At 40.1% G+C, this 21,071-nt stretch overlaps 1 protein-coding gene across 1 annotated transcript; it reads right to left on the bottom strand.

The window, feature by feature from the left end:
- Window positions 1–4,310: 4,310 nt before the first annotated feature.
- Window positions 4,311–20,290, bottom strand: RAB32 (RAB32, member RAS oncogene family). Its single transcript, XM_023194782.3, has 3 exons — window positions 19,868–20,290; window positions 9,746–10,023; window positions 4,311–4,808 (listed from the first exon to the last, which is right to left on the bottom strand). Exons 1-3 carry the CDS (start codon window positions 20,115–20,117, stop codon window positions 4,659–4,661), a joined length of 678 nt encoding a protein of 225 aa, XP_023050550.1. The 5' UTR covers window positions 20,118–20,290; the 3' UTR covers window positions 4,311–4,658.
- Between the last annotated feature and the right edge of the window lie 781 nt (window positions 20,291–21,071).

The following is a 21,071-nucleotide window of genomic DNA, read 5'->3' as shown; positions in this document are numbered from 1 at the left end:
ACAAGTCAGTCAGTCTGAAGTAAGGCTCAGAATTTTTCAGTAAGCAAATTGGATGCTTTTATGTACATATTTCAGGAAACCAAACAACATTTTGAAAAGTCACAGCTCATGATAACAATCACTTTTAGAAATCTTATTGAGTTACATACCTATGCATATATATGTACTTTATAAATATACATATATGTACATATGTATTTTATGTATGTATATATAGTATGTATGCATACACACATAAAAATGCATATACGTGTATACACACGTGTCACATATATGTGTATATACATACTACACAGGTATATGTACACATTACACATATGTATATGTACATATTTATACATATAAATTTATATGTATATACACACATTTGTAAATACACTTATATTTATATATGTATTGTATATACATATATATACATATTTATATGTACATATATATAAGTGAGAAGTGACAGTGTGCTGGCAGCCCTTGCTCTTGGCACCTCTTCTCAGCACCTCCTCAGCCTCTGGCCACTGCACCGTGGGAGCCCCTCTGTGGGCTGGCTGAGGCCGGAGCCTCCTCCCTCTGCTTGCCTGAGGTGTGGAGGGAGAGGTGCGGTCGGGAACCAGGGCTGCCTGGGCAGGAACCAGGGCTGCGCGCCAGGCTCCCTGGGCAGAGTGAGTTCCAGCGGGCGCCGGCGCGGGTGCCACAGGCCCCGCACACGGAGCAGCCAGCCGGCGCCGCTGGCCCAGGGCAGTGAGGGGTTTAGCACCGGGGCCAGCAGCTGTGGAGGTTGCGCTGGGTCCCCCAGCAGTGCCCAGCCAGCGCTGCACTCAAATTCTCGCCAGGTTTAGCTGCTTCCCCGTGGGGCAGGGCTTGGGACCTGCAGCCCGCCATGTCTGAGCTCCCCCCCTGCAGTGGGCTCCCTCATGGCCTGAACCCGACCTGCCGCTGCCCCCTGCTCCGTGGCGCCTGGTCCCATCTACAGCCCAAGGGCTGAAGAGTGCAGGCGACGCTAGGGACTGGCAGGCAGCTCCGCCTGCAGCCCTGGTGCAGGATCCACTGGGTGAAGCCAGCTGGGCTCCTGAACTGGATGGGAACTTGGAGAACTTTTATATCTAGCTGGAGGATCCTATGTGCACCAATCAGCACTCTGTATCTAGCTAACCTAGTGGAGACTTGGAGGACTAGCACTTTGTGACTCTGTCTAGCTCAAGGATTGTAAATGCACCAATCAGCACTCTGTGTCTAGTTCATGGTTTGTGAATACACCAATTGGTACTCTGTATCTAGCTAACCTAGTGGAGACTTGGAGGACTAGCACTCTGTGACTCTGTGTCTAGCTCAAGGATTGTAAATGCACCAATAAGCACTCTGTGTCTAGCTGAAGGTTTGTAAATACACCAATCAGTACTCTGTATCTAGCTCAAGGTTTGTAAATGTACCAATTGGTACTCTGTATCTAGCTAACTCTGTATCTAGCTAACTAACACTCTGTGACTCTGTGTCTAGCTCAAGGATTCTAAAGGTACCAATCCACACTCTGTCAAAACGGACCAATCAGCTCTCTGTAAAATGGACCAATCAGCAGGATGTGGGTGGGGCCAGATAAGGGAATAAAAGCAGGCTGCCCAGCCAGCCAGCAGCAACCCTCTGGGGTCTCCTTTGACACTGTGGAAGCTTAGTTGTTTTGCTCTTTGCAATAAATCTTGCTGCTGCTCAGTCTTTGGGTCCACGCTGCAGTTATGAGCTGTAACACTCACTGCACAAGTCTGCAGCTTCACTCCTGAAGCCAGCGAGACCACGAACCCAAGGTCTGCAGCTTCACTCCTGAAGCCAGCAAGACCAGGAACCCACAGGGGAAAAAGGAACAACTCCAGACTCACTGCCTTTAAGAGCTGTAACACTCACCACGAGGGTCTGCGGCTTCATTCTTGAAGTCAGTGAGACCAAGAACCCACCAATTCCGGACACATAAGTACACATATATGTATACATATACACATATAAAATATAATGTAACTCAATTTATACGTACATATATAAATTACATGATTAGAATATTGGTACATTTTTGATAGCTGAGGCACATGCAAAAAAAATCCCTTTAATGAGGTATTCTGTACTTCTTGCCCGTGTCTCATCCAGTGTGTGTGTGTTTATGTATATCTGTGTGTGTGTATGTATATATACACACGTGTATGCAATTGATTTTTCAAAGTAAGAGTATTCTCTTCTTTCTTTTGGCTATTTATGCAGCTCACCCTAAATTCAAATTTTATGTTTAAGTTATAAAAACAAATAGTGGCAAGACTTTAAAAGTAACGTGAAATAGTTACTCAGTTTTATTTCTAAACCATAGGAAATGGTAAACATACAATAAACTATCTCACACGAAAAAGAATCCTAAGTGTTCACAAAAAAGAATTTACTTAAGGTATTACCAATGTTAAAATTACCCTGAGAAGTTATTAACAATTGTAAAGATGGGCAATGAGAGTGTAATACTCCTGATTTTGAATGTACTGTTGGGGGAATTTAAGCACAATGGATTTCTTGTAAAAATGAAAATTAATATATAAAAAAGAAAATTCCAAGCAGACTGCAATCTTTTTCAGAAACTACTTAGCATAAGCTTTATATTTCTAACATTTGAGGTTAAGCACCATTTCATACTTAATACTATTGGACTTTGAAATATAAAAAAGGTTGAAAAGTTGTACCTAGAGTAGAAAAAAAGGAGTATGAAACATGTTTTAGAAAGATAGATTTAATTCAACATTAAAAAAAAAACAGGTGTTATAAGTCATTAAATGATATATATTACTTAAATCAGGGTCTTTTACTTTTTCACTTCAGAAAATCTGGTGCTATGCAGATATGTAGAATACATATCCAAAGAGGTCAAAAGGGTTTTTTTTTCTTACTTAAATATATAGTGTATAAAAATAGATGTGATTTCTAGGCAAAAGTCAGGTTTAATGAAAAGAGAGCTACATTTTTTATGGTTCATGACAACTATTATTTATTCCCAGAACATAGCTGTCAAAGCAAATGCACTTCTTGCTGTGTTTTTTGGTGTTTTGTTTTTGTTTTTGATTTTTGTAGAGACAAGGTCCCTCTATGTTGCTAGGGCTGGTCTTGAACTCCTGGGCTCAAGAGATTCTCCCTCCTTGACCTCCCAAAGTGTTGGGATTAGATCTTGCCAAGCCTAGGCCTTTGTTTTGTTTCGTTTGCAATAAATGAATGAGTCTTTCCCATCCAAGTTCACTTAGTGTATAAAACAAATTTGGTCAAGGTCTCATTTTGCATTAGCTTTGGATTGTGCCACAAAACTCTTAACATTTTCTTTGAAAGAAGTAAGTTTGGACCTTTCTTAAATCAGTAAGTTGGACATGATAGAAGTAAGTCCCTTAAAAATAAAAGGCAAAAGTGAACAAAGTTTTCTAAGGCAGAAAAGTACATCCCATATTACCTTTCTATTATAGAACTATAGTAATTCAAAAGTAAGACTTCAGTCAAAATATTTATTATTTTCCTTAATTAGCTTAAATGGTAATGCAAATATTGTGAGTCTGCCTTAAGTTTCTTAGATATTATACTTTAAATGTCCCAACCCTTATACAAAACCATACACGACCTAGTGTCTTTCACAATTCATACTATAGAAGCTCAGATTTAATTGTATATGCTTTGAAATACATTCTGTCCTTGACTATTGCTATCACAAACTTGAGAAAGAATTGCAACCATCATATCACATAGGCCTTCAGTTATGAACATAAACACACAGGAAAAAGAGAAGAGAGAAAGGACTAGGGAGAGAAAAGAAGAAATGCTCATTTATATAGTTTCCAAGGGGTAGTAACCATATCCAGAAGGAAACATCCATAATACAGATGTGCTGTGAGTACTTTTTCAGTCATTAAGAAGGTCATTTTAATGTATTTAAGAAGAGTGACCACATGCCACACCAGCTATGAATGGTTAAATTATATGTAAGGAAAATAATTTTACACAAAGTTTCAAAAGGTTTGTCTTGTTTTAAGAAAGAGGTTCTCACTCTGTTGCTCAGGCTGGAGTGCCATGGTACAATCATAGCTCACTGTGACCTCAAACTCCTGGGCTCAAGTGATCTTCCTGCCTCACCTTCTTAAAGTGCTGGGATTATAGGCATGAGCCACCATACCTGGCCTTTCCAAAGTTTTGAATAGAAAATTGCTAAAGAGAAACCTCAAGCCTTTGTGGCTAATAGAATCTAACCCCCCCACCCCTAAAAAGTGAGGATGCAATAAGATGGCAAAAATATAGACTCAAAATGACCGTAAGACTGGAGGTAACATTTTATTACCACCCCAGCACTTACATTAAAAGCTACAACTTGGAAGGCTTACCAAATCCTAAGGAACTGTCATATAAAAAGATGTTTAAAAGGATGTAAACATTATCTTCCATATGATGGCGACAATGACAAAAGCCTAATTGTCATCTGTTAAGTTACAGAGCCATTGGCAGGGATACTTCTCCCAAAGTTCCATTTTCAAATAAGTGCAGGCACCCAGTGGTGCTGCCTTTTGAAGTGCCACCTGTGGGAAGACTCACAGCTAACATGACATCCGTAACCCATTCTCAGGAACTTCTTCAGAGCTGAGGCACACACAAGAGAAGCAGAAGCCCTATCAACAACACTGGGATTTGCTCTCTGCTCTCAAGGTCTCTTGATCTAGCTTAATTTTGCCCACATCGTTTTCTTCATTAGGAAAGCTTTGGTGGTTTGCAAGAATCTTCTCCACTAGGAACCGGGCAGCTTCCTCTATGTTTATGTTATCCTGTAATGCAGAAAGGAAGAACGGGATTAAATTTTAGGATTAATTCTTAGAGTAAAGCATTAACAGTATGAATGGGACCAGAAAAATTTGTTAGAGGTGGCATTGCAAGTGCACAGCTACTTTCCTTTAAAACTAAAGTGTGTGCCCATTTAGAGCAGAATGTTAAAGAATAATGTGGTGATGGAAAGAATTCCCTTATTTTTATGAAGGACACCTTTTTTGATGTTCCTATCTTAAACCTTTGCCACTGAGGTTCAATGAGCTATCTCGATAGTTGAAAATGAATCTTTGCTCTGGGCTGCAATTCATATAATGAAGCCATTCCAAATAAAAAAAATTCCGGCCCTTGAATATCTAATTCAAGCAGTCAGGATACACTGTGAAAAAAAATTGAAAGGGCTCAAACCACATTAAAATATGATAAATGTATCATGTCACTTCTCCATCTCTAAGTACAAATTATTCCTTTTTGTTGTCATGTATAAATTAGCCTGAAACAATGTTGTCAGTGCAACGTCCGCTAAGGACACCCTAAGGAATTATTAGCTGTCACAGCATTTGTGTGACTGAATTATAAGTTATCATTAAACACACAGTAAGTAGTAACACATTGAAAAAACTGTGCTTATTTTTAAAAATATTTAACTGTTCATTTTTAAATAATTTTGGATTTACAAAAACATTGCAAAAATAGTGAACATTCCTACCATTCACACATATTTCTTAAATGTTAACATCTTAGATAACCAGAATACAACTATCAAAATCAGGAAATTATACAATAGTGTAGTATCAGTGTTAGTCTAACAAGCTTACTCAAATTGTGTAAATTATTTCAATGCCCTATTTCAGATGCAGGATCACAGGCTGTACTTCACTGTTGTCACCCCGGGGTCTCTTTTACTCTGGAACAGTTCCTCAGTCTCCTTGCTTTTCATGACCTTGACACTCTCAGAGAGCACTGACTGGTGAATATACCTCCATCTGCGATGTTTGATGTTTCCTTATCATTAAATTCAACTTATATATTTTTGGCAGAAATAAAACACAAGTGATGTACCCTGCACAGTTTATCAGGAAGCACACTGCTTAAAGTTGTTTTTGCCAGGTTTCTCCACAGAAAAGTTACTATTTTTCCCTTTGTACTTAGTGCAAATATGTCAATATCCTGTTTCTCACCACACTTTCCCCCATTAATGTTAGCATCAATTAATTCCTCCCTACACCAGTCATCACTGTGGTGTTAAATGGTGACTTCTTATTTCTGCCATTCCTTCTACATTTATTAGCTGGAATTCTGTTAAAAAGAGGTTCCCTTCTCCCTCATTTATTTATTCATTTGTTCATTTCTATCATGGATTATTAGTTTACTCTGTAAGTTGAACCAATTACAGAAAGTATTTACTTTGTTGCTCAAATTGTCTTACATGTTTGGAGCTTCTATGGAAGTATCCTGTATCTTTGTGACATGTCTCCATCATTTCGTGAGCACTTCCTTAGTTTCTTGCACAACAAAATATCACAGGCACATCTTTACTTTCCTTGTCCCACCCGCCCTGAAATCAGGCATTACTCCAGGGATTCCCATTCTTTTTACTGGAGAATGATATTTAAAAACCGAATTTTGAGCACTCGGTAAGTTAATTGGTTCCGTGGTGTCATTGCTTTTAAGCCCTCTCAGCAGGTATGGCTAGCTAGTATGGTACACACATGCATCTATATCAACTTCATCTGTTTACACATATGTGTGTGTACATACATACACCTACACCCACTCACATATATATGCAGATACTCTTACACACACACACACACATACACATATGAAACCTGAAGCTCATATTAATGTCTAATCCCATCCAATGCTACAAGGTTCACTGCAGCCTTTTCCCTTATTTGTAAAGCCTTCATCAGACAACAAGGAACCTAAAAGAGCTGTGCTACGTACAGGCACCTTTCACAGCACTGAAACCAGCTTTTTAGTTATTTTTTGCCTTCAGCCCCAAGATAAGTGTTAACTTTAATTCAAGTATTGATCTTTTGAATGTCTAAGTGACATTCAGTCTCAGCTATCCCCATTATAGCAAATAATTATAAAATTCTCTAACTGTATGTGGAAGCAACTGGTTAAAATTCCAATGTCAGTGTAGTCACGTTAATGTAATTCCTATATGTTAACATTATTAAAGTTTTATATTAGAAATCCATTATTTTCCATAAAGGTGAACTGATGAAATGTATTTGCAAAAGTTATCTTTTGCCTCTGTTCCTAGTGAAATTCAGATGACTGCAATTCAAGCAAAAGTCAGATCTGAAGTCAGCTGCTGGCCAGCTCAGAAGTGTACCTACTAGTGACATTTAGGCAGTACTATAAGCCTTAAATCTAAGATTTTTAACCTAAATTTTTTTATTACTGTTACTCTCTTGGAACACCCCTGGTTTACTGCTAAAGAAATTCTACAGAAGCTGCTTCTACTATATTTGTAGGGAAACACAGAGCAAATTTGAAACTTTTACTCTTTTTTTTTTTTTTTCCTGAGACGGAGTCTTGGTCTGTCGCCCAGGCTGGAGTGCAGTGGCCGGATCTCAGCTCACTGCAAGCTCCACCTCCCAGGTTTACGCCATTCTCCTGCCTCAGCCTCCCGAGTGGCTGGGACTACAGGCGCCTGCCACCTCGCCCGGCTAGTTTTTTGTATTTTTTAGTAGAGACGGGGTTTCACCGTGTTAGCCAGGATGGTCTCGATCTCCTGACCTCGTGATCCGCCCGTGTTGGCCTCCCAAAGTGCTGGGATTACAGGCTTGAGCCACCGCGCCCGGCCGAAACTTTTACTCTTAAACAGTGCTTCACCTTTCACCTCTGTGTGTAATCCTATCCATAAATAAAATGAAACCGATGACTTACACAGTCACAAGCTACTAGTCACATGACGTCTTACATCTGGGGGCAAATCTGGATTTATTACCCGAAAGATTAAATAAAGCCTAAAGGAGAATTTTGTCTATAAGTTATAAAACTCCTCTACCAAAATGCACACTCGCATAAGCAGTTACATTTACTGCTGTTTTTTTTTTTTTTTTGGTCTTTTTACAGCAAAGCTGGGAAGCAGAGCAAATCACCCAATACGCATACAGAGCAGACAGAGGGCATGCGTGTCCAGAAGAACATATCTGTAATCCTAGCGCTTTGCGGGGCTGAGGTGGGCAGACTGCTCCAGCTCAGTAGTTCGAGTCCAGCCTGGGCAACATGGCAAAACTCTGTCTCTACCAAAAATACAAAAAGTAGCTGGGCATGGTGGCACATGCCTGTGGTCCTAGCTTCTTGGGAGGCTGAGGTACCTTCTCTGTAACAAGGCTGTCTTTCTGTGATTTTCTTCTTCATGTCAGGTTAAGTGTTCACATCGCACCCCTGGGTTTCATTTTTCTTCTATCACTGTTTTATTTATAAAAGGAAATTTTAAGATGCTATATTTATTCAAACAATTAGCCTCTAGCTTAGGAGTATACATTTCTGCCTCCAGTAGACAGTCTTTTTTTCTTCCCAGTGACTCGATCATTGCTCAATATTTTTGGAGCAGTCTCTCTCTTGCACAGTCTCTCATTGCTTTGCTTTTATCCCACAGATCATGATGGGCATCAAGTAGTTTTTTTACTCTAAGGGTAAGTTTCTAGTAGAGCTAAACCTAATCTGATAATAAATACCCAGAATGAGGTGAGTGATTTGGAGGAACAATGATACATACATACGTACAAACGTATATAAAAACACACATAAACACATACATGAAATCCACAGAACATAAACTAAAAGCTAAACTGTGTTAAGATTTCAACAAATTTATGGTATAATGTTTATCTGTCATCACAGAATTTTTCAAACATTTCATCATTCTTACATAAATCGGACTGTCACTAACCCCCTTATGTGAAACTTCCAATGCACGCAACTCCCCTCCAAACATTTCATATATGTATTATTTTCACCTTTTTTCTATATCCAGACTGTTAAGAATTATTATTATTTTTTTTTGAGATGGGGTCTCACTTTGTCACCCAGGCTGGAATGCAGTGGTGTGATCTCGGCTCACTGCAAACTCTGCCTCCCAGACTCAAGTGATCATCCCGCCTCAGCCTCCCGAGAAGCTAGGACCATAGGCATGCACCACCATGCTCAGCTACTTTTTGTATTTTTTGGTAGAGACGGGGTTTTGCCATGTTGCCCAGGCTGGTCTCGAACTCCCAGTTCGAGTCATCTGCCCGATCCGCCTGCCTCGGCCTCCCAGAGTGCTAGGAAACAGGCATGAGCCAGCATGCCCGGTCACTAGACTGTTAAAATTTTTGAAAGCCAACTTACTGTTTTATTTTTTCCTTCAGAAAATATTTTATTCAGCTTTCCATAATAGACAAAAGAAAAAATTCTCACTCTATTTATGAAGCATACCACAAATGTTGATACTTTCCGACTGTTTCAAATCTTTCATACACAGTTAACCTAAAACTCTTCAAACATCATCTGAATAAATCTCCTCTCTGATCTTTTCACATGGTCCTGCATGTGACACACATCTTCACCAGAGGCATCTTCCTATTCATTTAGCCTTTTGCAAAAATCAAAAATTCTTGTGCTTGACAATACCCCCATCCACTCCAGTTGCATGAGAAGTACCTCAGTTAAAAACTCAAACTCACAGAAAATGTCATTTGCTTTTTGCTCTAAATAACTTTTTGTTTTTATGGAAAATCTGCCCTTCTATTAGCCATTAGTCAATTTGGAAAGCAGTACTGTTGTGGATTGAAAGAAGCTATAACACATCCATGCTACACTTCTCATTTTCCAGACTTTCAAACACCACTCACATAAATACATCTAAATACTTTAGAGTTACAGCTCAGATTTATGAGCTAGAAAGCAAAAGACGCATAAGCAAAGCAGATCTCACCTTTGCAGAGGTTTCAAACCATCCGGCGAAGCCATGTTCTTTGCAGAACTGGTCCATCTGGGAAGGACTCTGGCTACTGTCCTTGTTCTGGTCACATTTGTTAGCCAAGAGGACGGCAGGGATAGGGCTGCCATTTGGAAGATGAACTTTACTATCCAGATCACTTTTCCATTTTAAGACTGCCTCAAATGTAGAACTTCTTGATATATCAAAGACTACAAAAGCACCAACAGCTTCCTTGTAATATACTCGGGTCATGTTGCCAAATCGCTCCTGCCCTAGACATAAATATAGGAAAAAAATAAAAACTTGTAATTCAGACAGAGTTTACATTTAAGTATAACTCCTTTTACCCCAACAGCAATACTATGAACAAGTATCTTCCATTCCATAGCAGCATAACCTGGTGTGATTAAGGCTATCCATACAGACGATGACCCACACAGCAGATGTGTCTGATAATTTGGTTTAAGTACATAATGAATTAGTTTTATGTTCTGTACGACATATTCTCCATAAAACCAATATAATAATATTTAAAGCTACAAAGTCTGTCATTTATTCCAACTCCTCTCCCCTTAGTTTAAGAGAAGAGAGGCACTAAAGGAAAACACAAAGCTGGAAGTAGAGGAAGAAGAGACAAGAATAGAAGAAATGAAGCCTGTAGGAAGGAGATAAGTGCAGTGGGTAACATGCTAGTCCAATAGATTAAGGCTCGACATGAGATAAAGTAGCTCATGTTCTTGGCTCATCTCTCCTTCATATCTCTAGCTCATACCCACTTCTGATGCAATATGCAAGATTTCACCCCTGTAAGTAGCAGACACATGAAAATCTATTTCAGAACAAAAAGCACAACTGGTTGTGTTGTTACAAGAAGAATCAATCCCAGGGTTCTTCAAATATCATTGTACTTTTAAAATAATTTAACTTATGCCAAACACTTTGGGAAAAATCTGCTTTGTACATTATATAGGACTTTGCAAAGCGTTCTCTTACTAGCTGCTGTTGTATTAATTTTTGGAATAGGAAAGATCCTTCTTTTCATCTGACAGATGTAACAACAGGCAAACGGATGCTTGGCCAGGATTACAGTGTCACTGACTAAAGAAGACAGGACTAGAATCCAGGTCTTCTGACTCCCCCACACCTATAGAAGTGGGATGCTAGCCTTTCTGAACTATCTTGCAGTTGCCTTGACTTAGTTACTGACTGCAGTGTGAAGGAAAAATGATTGGCAATCAATGCACATCAGAGATGTATCACTCTGTTCTATGATGAAGACACTTTCCTCTTGAAACAAATGAGCAACCGGCTTTATCTACATTTTATTGATACATTTCATGTGCACAGATGCAAAGATACCCCAAAATATAAAATTCTTCCTTCTCCAAACCCTACAATGAAATATAATTTTATATATTGTTTTAGGGAATAATGGAAGAATAAAAAAATGGTCAAATGTGAATGGATAAAGTTAAGGTTTGTTTTGTGATGACTCCTCATATGGTTTAACTGAAGCTGTATTGTAATAGTCCAAAGGTCTAAATTTTACTGTAACAAATGGTCACATAAAAAACCCTACTATTATGTTCAGATATTATTGTAATGTAAATCTGACGAACTATATAGTTCATTGGCTTATAAAGCTGACATTTATAAAAACTTAGATGATATGCCAACTGTTCAAAATCACTATTCTGCAGAAATACTACATATGCATTGAAATGATTCAGATTCCAATTTCAAATGCAGTGCACACATTACCAACCACTTCCATTTTCATATATTTTAGTTATTGAATATGAAAGGACTAAGCAACAAGATAAGATAGTCTTAAATTAGGAAATTGAAAAAGTAAGATTTCAAGATAATTACATGGTAATAAAGTATTCTTTTGGGCTATATCTTTAACTTAGAAAAGAGAGTGGGGTGTCAAACTAGTAAAAGAGCAGTCAGAAACCTAGAAGTTAACAAAGAGCTGTTAAACTTTAGTGACTATCTTTTTTGGGGGGGAGGGGAATGATCTTTAAATTTCAAGTATTTCCTTTTACTAGTGAGTCTTATTTAAATATTTACTCATATAACCTTTCTGGTAAAGCATAAGAAAATCAGAAATGTTTATGACAAGTAATTTAGAAGAAGATTCTGTGGCTTAAAAATATTAATTTTCTTTAGTTCCCAAGATTAGGATTCAAAATTTGGTGGCAGTCCTGACATCAGAGTGTACTTTTTTTTTTTTGAGACGGAGTCTCACTCTGTCGCCCGGGCTGGAGTGCAGTGGCCGGATCTCAGCTCACTGCAAGCTCCACCTCCTGGGTTTACGCCATTCTCCTGCCTCAGCCTCCCGAGTAGCTGGGACTACAGGCGCCCACCACCTCGCCCGGCTAGTTTTTTTTTTTGTATTTTTTTAGTAGAGACGGGGTTTCACCATGTTAGCAAGGATGGTCTCGATCTCCTGACCTCGTGATCCGCCCGTCTCGGCCTCCCAAAGTGCTGGGATTACAGGCTTGAGCCACCGCGCCCGGCCCAGAGTGTACTTTTTAAACAACCACACTATATGGCAAATCAAAAGTGTCAATTACTTGGTTAAGTAAATGAAAACAAAAGGCAATGGCTGGGAGAAAAAATGCAAACTGTTTATCTGACAAAGGGCTTATACCCAGAATATATAAACTCTCAAGACTCCCAAAGAAGAAAAGAAAAAAAACTTAATAATGTAAGCAAAAGATTGGAACAGTTTGCCAGAAAATGTATGTGATGAAAAAAAAATAAGCACAGGAAAAGATGTTCAACATCATTAGTCACTGGAGAAATGCAAATTTAAATCACAACCTGACACTTCACTCCCACAGGAATGGCTAAAATTAAGAAGTCTGAATACACCAAGTGTTGACCAGGATGTGGACAACTTGAACTCTCAAAGTCACTTTCATATGTTCACAGATGCCAAATCAAATGTCAATCAACAGATTAATGGATAAACTATCATCTAGTTATACAACGAAATAACAGCTCAACAATAGAAAGGAAAGGAACAAAACCATGGATACAAGCAAAAACATGAATGTATCTCAAAATCATTATGCTTTGTAAAAGAAGCCAGGTCAGAGTGCAGGTGGGTAATGTTACATGAGTTCATTCATATCAAATTGTAAAAAGTGCAAACTATGACAATACAGTAAGGGAAAGCAGATAAATGGTTGCCTTGGGAAACGCAGGGTATATATTCCAAAGGGGCAAGAGAAAAACACTTTTGCGATGATGAAAATATTTGAAATATTGACTATAGTGATGTAAAAACTTTTCAAATTGTACTGCTTATTGTATGTCAATTATACCACCATAAAAGTATACAAAATAATACCTCCCTTCGAGGGTAACTGAGAGGGTTAAACTTAGTCCCTGCCTAAGTCTTCCAGGGCAGTTTGATGAACTACAGCCAATGACCTAATCCAGCTAAAAAAGTTTTTTCTGGAATTCAGTTACCCTTATTTGTTTACATGTTATCAATGCCTGTTTTTTTCCTACGATAGCAGAGTTGAATAGTGGCCACATACATGAAATGGCCTACAAAACCTAAAATATTTGTCAGGCCCTTTATAGAAAACGTAGCTGATTTCTGTTTTAGAAGGCTAAGAATATTCTATATCTTGAAGTGGAGGTGGTCTATGCATGTTAAGTTATACTTCAAGTTCAAGACAGTGTAAAATGCCAGGTAAGCCCTGCATAAATGTCAGCTATTATTGAGTGCTCCACAAGTTTACCGCACGATGAAAGCCTGAGTATTCTTTTTAAAAATGGTGCCAATTAAACACGTGAAAGCTTTAAACTATTAGCTCATTATGTGCTCTATCTTGTAATTGTAAAAATGGTTTGCAGAGAAAAACAAACTTGATAAAATTCCAACTATGCCAGGGATTCAAAATGCCAAGCACCTAACATTCAAGCAACCTCAAGCAAGAAACTTTTTTGGCTTAACTATGCCAACTGGTCTCAGGGATCTGTAGGGATCACTAAGTCCTCCTGGCTCTAACATTGATATTTTAGGTTCCCATATTATAATTTGAATGTTATACCGATTTTCTATATATTCTACAATCACTGAATCCAGACAGCAATGGGAATAAAATGTAAATAACCCAGCATCAAAAGGCCAATACCATGTATGTAGGGAAACAGTTTGTTTTCTAAAATAATAGCAAAATATACTTTCTATTTTAATGAATTTGCAATCTCTTTTTAATAAATTCTTAATTAATCCATTAATGCTTCAGAAATGGTAAAGCAAGTTAAAAAACAAAAATTTCCAAAACACATGAGGTTTAATTAGGGAGTGGGAAAAGATAAGATGAATTTAAAATAATAATTGTAACATAAAATTAAGGGTTGCTCTCCAAAAACCTAAGTAGGTGTAACCTATATTTATATTTAACTATGTTGCTTCAAAGATTTATAACACATAGATAAGCTAAGTTCCTCCAGTTGTAAAACTAACTTAAATCATGTACAAAGTATCTTTTTTGCTCATCTACCACCTTTTGAAACCTAGATTAAATAAATCTGTAAAGTAAAAGAGTAACAAAACTGAATGAAGAAAAAAATAGGAAAACCACTGCAGATGATGCTTAAGAAAAATATCGGGATAACAGTGAGTGAAAATCATGGGGAAGAGGAGAATACATGGGCATCTGTTAGTTAGAAAGACTTTGTTGGAGCCTTAAACTAAACCCTTGCCATCCATTTATTTTCACGTTAGTCAGTCTTTCTCAAGGTCAGTGAAAGAACAGTGAAAAGACTAGATGTTTGTAGCCTACTCAACTATTAAAAAGCACAAAAAACTTTTGAAAATATAATTGAATAGAATTCTAAAGCAACTTTACCTTGCTCTTTTGTCTCACCATCCAGAAGTCTCCCCAAATTTATATCTATGCACTTCTTTCACCATCCAAGAGAAGATCTCTACAAACCTAAGACAACTTAAACTTGTGGACGTGGCCCACTCTCTGTTACTTAAGTGTTGATTTAGTGTGAAATCCTCATTATTTTAAGGAAATACTTAATCTGAGACCTTCAAATTTTCCTTCTTTGGAAGAGTACTTTAATCTCTCAATCTTTAGTAAGTGCCTAGGAATATGTATTAATGGTGTTTTTTCTATACTTTATGACATTTTGACAACTTGGGGCATTGCAGGCCTGGAGAGGGACTGATTCTCCCACAGTTAGCTAATTTCTAGAGACAGCAAAGGAGCTATCTTGGAGCACACCTCTGACATGCACACCATATCAGTCAGCCCATCAATCCTAAATCCATACCACCTGCCTCCTTGCACCAGGATCCTGCAGTCTGGGACACTATCCCCTGTCCCAAATCACCCCATAGACCAATACTGGACAACTAGAAACCACTCCTATCACCCAGAGTACACTAAAATTATTCAAACTAGCCAATCCTCAACTTGCTCAGCTTGCCTACCCTACCTCACTGGTTCCTTCCTGCAAAAGCCACAGTAAAAGCTCCAGCCCATGCATTTTCCTTGCTCCTTCTTTCTCATGACCAACCCTGCTGCTTTTCCCTGTGGCCTCATGTGGTGTGGCATAATGTGCCCCCACTCTTGGGAACTATAATAAACTATCTTTCCAATGGCAATCCATCTCCTGATCTGATGTCCCCATCATATCTGACTAAAAACAAAATCCTGGGTATATTTATTACAGAATGAGACTCGCTGAAAATTTCATATCAAAAGCTTAAGAAAATTGGAAGGTCAAGATAACATATACATGACTAATTTCATGATAACCAGAACATTTGGAAATTTTGAAAAGTATTTGTGCTGCTGTTTTGACACCAATAAACCAAAATTCTGCTATCCTTTTAAAAGTGTATTGCTTTCATATGTGAGTCATGAAACCTGTCTCCATACAAGTTACTATACCTTTCTGTGTTTAGATTACAGGACCACTAAAACCTATAATTCATTCAACTCAAAAGGTAGAATGGCAAATGGCTGAGAGCAAAGGAAAGTTGTAGAACTTCCTATCAGTGCTCTACTATCTCTACTAATAACCTGAGCATCTTTTAGCTTATGAGGGCTAATTGAGGCAATGAAGGATGGTAACACATTCAAAAGGGAAGGGCAACAGGACTGCCATTATGAGGGGAATTTCCATGTGCAGTAATACAAATATGTTATTATGCTGACCAGCTGCCTGCCTGGACAATTGTGAATGGATAGCCCAGACTGCGGCACTCACAGGTGTCTCAGGACTCAGGAACAGTGAAAGATTTACAGATGTAAATGGGCCAGTTGGCTTCGCTTATAATTCAGCACAACAATTGGGCTTGAACAAGGCTGAGGATGGCAAGATTGTACAAGAGCCAGATTACCCATATGTAACAAAGATTTTAAAAAGCCTTGTAAATGACTTGGTATGTAATCAGCCACCAATAAACACTGGAAACTTAACTGCAGTATCTGTTTAAGATGGAGACTACAAATAATTACACAGACTAATTCCTCAAAGCACGGCTTCTTTATAATTAGAAATATGTGTATATGTGACTGAAAACTACCTTTAAAATCAGTAAAGTGTCAAGAGGTAATATTCCAGATTCTTGCTCATGAAGGATTATAAGAGAGTTATGAAAAAAAAGACAAAGGGAGATTACTAGGTATACTAACTGACAAAGTATAAGATAGAGCAAGGCAATCAGGATCCACGTTCTATTTTGGATGGGAATCAAAACGATGGAAAATAAGTTTAGGCATAGATTATACAGTTTATATCTTCCAAGCATGCATTTTATGCTTGGGTAAATATCATTTATATGAACTTCAGAGCATACTGTTCCCAATTTGTCCTTTGTCCCAAAGGAGAGTTACTCATTCAGATTTTTACTAAAAAATGTTGATCCTAAAAAGCAAATCACTCAGTCAATACATGAAGGCTAAAGTACACTAGATCTAAATGGACAAACTTGTTCTTTTAAGATTTAACCTAGACCAGTCATTCAATTTGCCTGAAAAATTCTATAGTGATTAATAAGCAATAACCATATAATAGTAAACCAAATACTACTTTACCTATACTGGGAATTAAAAGAAGATCAGAGACATCTCTTGCTATATCTTGAGTGTGCATTTATTAAGATCTCTGCAAAGTGTTATCAAAGACTTCAAGATTTCAGTGTATTTCAGTTATGCTTTGAGCAGCAGTCCCAAAGCATGTGTGAGTTAAGAGACTGCAATGGTCTTACACAAAAACTGCACTAAACTGCATCTGTATTTTAAAGCCAGATTCCTTCAATGCCGTAAGAACAGATTCATGTATCTGAGGATCACGATGGTTCTTAACTTGAAGAGTTCATCTGAACTTGCTTGGCTACATGTATAGAAAACATTTGATAATTCCAACCTATCGTACTTGCCAAAGCTTTCAAGGATAGAGATTTGTCATTTCTTTACTATCTTGCCCTCTCACTAAAGCAACCAAAAAAAAAAAAAAAAAAAAAAAAAAAAAAAAAAAAAGACATAACTAGTAAAAACACCACACCTTAACTTAGTTATGGCAAGTAACTGGTTCTACCTACTATTTTGCAATCAAAGAATATTTCTATTATTTGAGAATTAAATATGATCCAACTTTGTTACTACATAAGGCAAGTATGCTTAGCCATGGGGGAAGTTTGTGGAGCAGCCTTCACTTTGCCTTCATGACATCATCATTACTTAATTCAAATGGTATGAGCTGAGATTCACTAGTAGCTCAAATATTCAAACCAAACAGTTAGTAATATAGTTCTCCAAACTTTAGGCTTAAGTTTTTTTGTTTTGCTTTTTTTGGTCTCTAAAACAGTTTTTTTGTTTGTTTTTTGGTCTCTCACTAAGCTATTTTTCTCCCTCACTTTCCTTATATTAAAATTCTATCTCTGAAAATCTTACTTATAATGTGAGCCTAATCATTTCTATAAATTTACCTCTAATTTTGTAAATTGCTGGTCTGTACTTGCTGTATGGAACTACAATACCTGTTGAAACAATATCTAACATCCAGAAATCCCTTTTGGAGATCTTAAACTTCTGTTTTCCTTCCTGGTAAAACTCAAGCTTTGGATTTAGTGAAAAGTGCAAGGATATCCCATCTAGGCAGACGTATCAGAGTGTGACAAAAACTGGATATGACCCCTTCCTGTCATTCGAGGTCTGTGACTAATAAAAAAAAGAAGAGGTGACACCAGAAAGAAAATTTATATCTTACTCCTGCTTTTACTTTCTCAAGTCTCTAACTATAAACTCTTAAAAATCTAGTTACTCATACTAATTTACTAGCAGTAGGACCCAATTATCATTTAATAACAAAATGCCATAATTTACATAAAGAGTAAGGCAAGTTCAATCACCCTTCTAAGCAAAGTTTTAAAACCATCTTTGTGAAAATCCTCAGCTATGCTGCAGATTCCTGGAGAATGACCGTCACATGGTAAGGCAACCTTTAGAATCCATGACTTTGTCAAGAAGCAGAAATACTGCTCATTAGGGTTCTGTGCAACAGCAGGAAGTGTTTCGAAAAAGTCTCTGGCTTCAAAGATGACTTTTCAAACGAACTTTTGGCTTTTGGTAACAAACAACAACAAAAAGTTGAGTCCCCGGCTGATTACTCCTTTTCTCTGAGGGACTGAGATGCATACATGTATTCTATCTGAGGGAGAGAAATGTGCTCTTAAATGAATGAGTTATAGGTTACAATTATTTAATACTTTTTCTTAAGTAACAAGCTATACCTGGCAGACAGACAGACCTGTGATCTGCACCCCCCAACTCTGCTATCAACCAGGTAGCTGTACCCTGTATGGGCTTCTATGGACTATAGAATGAAGGGTCGCCTCAGGCATCCTCTAACCCTAAAGGAGCTCCCATTCTAATGCTCTATTGCATACTGAGTTTCTTAACACCTATAATGATTGAACAGAGTAATTTTGGCACTTTATTTATTTACTTATTTATTTCTGAGATAGGGTCTCACTCTGTTGACCAGGCTGGGGTACAGTGCCGAGAACACAGCTCACCAAAGCCTTGACCTCTCTTAGGTTCAAGTGATCCTCCTGCCTCAGGCTCCTGAGTAGCTGGGACTACAGGCACGCATGACCACGCCTGGTTAATTTTTTGTATGTATGTATGTATGTATGTATTTTGTAGAGATAGGGTCTCACTAACAGCTCAGGCTGGTCTCGAACTCCTGTGTTCAAGTGATCCTCCAGCCTAGGCCTTCCAAAGTGCTGGGATTGCAGGCGTGAGCCACTGGCGCTTGGATTGGTACCATTTCTATGAACTTTCCAATAGTTAACATCATCTTAAAACCCCTACTCCCAACCACTACACCAGGCAAAGTTCCAGTGTTCATAAATCAGAGCAGAGGGAAATGTACCCCCTCAAACAGAACAAGTGAAAGCAAATGGCAGAGAAACAGTGTACTAAGGAGTGAGGGAGGCGAGGGCACCAGGGATGGGACTAGGTGTTGGTTTAGGACGAGAGGAAGGGGTGAGTGTAAAGTTTCAGAAAAGGTTTCCCAAATCTTCACGGAGTGTCTGTCCTGGGCTTCCGATGAGAGCAAAGTATTTGAGGAATGGAGTTTTCCTCACAAAGGCCAGTCTCAGAGCCAAGGCGGGTGGTGGAAAATGATCTGGAAAGGAACCTGACTTTTGGTCTTGGTGGTGTCACTAACTAGGAGTGCAGCTTCAGGTAAGTCACCCAATCCCTCTGAACTTGAGTTGAGGCTGAGGAGGCCGCGGCCCGCTTCAAGGCAGCCTTCCCAACTAGTCCTGGTGTATCTATGATACACTTGCATTATTCAGAGTTCAAACTTCTGGAAAAGGCCCCCTGGCCTCCTCGCCTCCCTCTGGCGTGCAGGACCTGCTCCAGCTCCTACTGCCCATCCCATCCTCCGGGCCCCACCGAGTCCAGCCGACCGCGTCCATCGCATCTCGCCCTTGGATTCGGCCTCTCTCTTCTAAATGTACCCAGGCAGACGAGTTCAGGCAGAGAAGAAAAAGTAAAGAGGCAGATAGGAGCCGGACGGCCCGGCTGGGCTCTGGAGTGGGAAACTAGCAGCCGCGCTTACCCGCGATGTCCCACAGCTGCAGGCGCACCAGAGTCCTGCTGTCCCAGTTGAGGACCTTGAGGGCGAAGTCCACCCCAATGGTGGCCCGGTAGTGCTGGGAGAAGAGCTGGTGGACGTAGCGCTTGATGATGCTGGTCTTGCCCACTCCAAGCTCGCCGATCACCAGCACCTTGAAGAGGTGCTCGCGGGTCTCGGGCGCCGGGGCGGCAGCCGCCCCCAGGCCAGGGTCCCCAGCTCCCCCGCCCGCCATGAGCCCTGCGGCTGTCCGGCGCGCCAGGGCTCCGAGTCTGGCCTCCCGCCCGGCCTCGCGCTCTCCCGCCCCGCCCCCGGCGGCCGCGGAAACTCCCCCGAGGCCGGCCCGCCCTCCGCCGCGCCCGCTGACGCCGCCTGACCAGTCACAGGACCCGGAACCTGCCAGTGCTCGCGACCTGGGAGGGGCCGGACGGGTCCGGACGGGGGAAGGGCCTGGCGCCAGCCTGGGGAGGACCCTGCGCGAGGTGACTCCTGCCACTCCCTGCGCCCCCCAAGCCCGGCCAGGCCCAACTGGACTTCCTCTCCCGGGCGGCGCCTCCTGGCGGTCGCGGCGCGGAGGGAGGCCCCAGCCGCCCGCTGGTGGGCCTCCAGGGAGCCAGCCTGGAGCCTTCGTGGGCGTCGGAGGTTCACTGGGGACCTGAGGAGGAGCGGAGGCCGCTGAGCCCACCCGGGGCCTGGGTCGGCCTGGGGTCTGGCCCCAACCTGGAAGCCGCTGGCCTGGAAATCCACATCCTGTCCTACTGTCCCCGCAGGGAGAGCCACACCTGCGGGCCTTGCCTTGGGTCACCAGCAGTCCCCTTTAGATGGGAAAGGAAGTGGCACCGTGACTTTGAACTTAACAAAGGACGGGTAACACTGGCCTGGTAGTTCTGTTTTTAACTTTTTGAGTGAACCTCTGTAGGGTTTTCCGTAATGGCTGTTCCAGAGCACATTCCCATCACCAGTGTATAGGGTTCCCTTTGCTCCGCGCATCACCGACACTTATCGCTTATCTTTTTTATAAGTCATCCTAGCAGATGTGAGGAGATACCTAGTGGCTCTGGTTTGCATTTCCCTGTTCATTAGTGATTTTGAGCACCTTTTCTTATACCTGTTGGTCATTTGTACTTCGTCTGAAAATGTCCATTCAGATCCTTTGCCCACTAGTTAATTAGGTGTTTTATTAATTAAT

Source organism: Piliocolobus tephrosceles, chromosome 5 (genome assembly GCF_002776525.5).
Source record: "Piliocolobus tephrosceles isolate RC106 chromosome 5, ASM277652v3, whole genome shotgun sequence".
NCBI lineage: Eukaryota > Metazoa > Chordata > Mammalia > Primates > Cercopithecidae > Piliocolobus > Piliocolobus tephrosceles.
This window is presented reverse-complemented; position numbering and strand designations above follow the sequence as displayed.

Bases quoted from the DNA above. Each gene is read 5' to 3' on its own strand.
- RAB32 (XM_023194782.3), bottom strand. From the start codon at position 20,117: ATGGCGGGCGGGGGAGCTGGGGACCCTGGCCTGGGGGCGGCTGCCGCC. The intron at 10,024-19,867 runs GTAAGCGCGGCT...ATTTATGTCTAG, and splicing joins GCAGCTGTGGGACATCGCGG to GGCAGGAGCGATTTGGCAAC. The intron at 4,809-9,745 runs GTGAGATCTGCT...TCTGCATTACAG, and splicing joins GGTTTGAAACCTCTGCAAAG to GATAACATAAACATAGAGGA.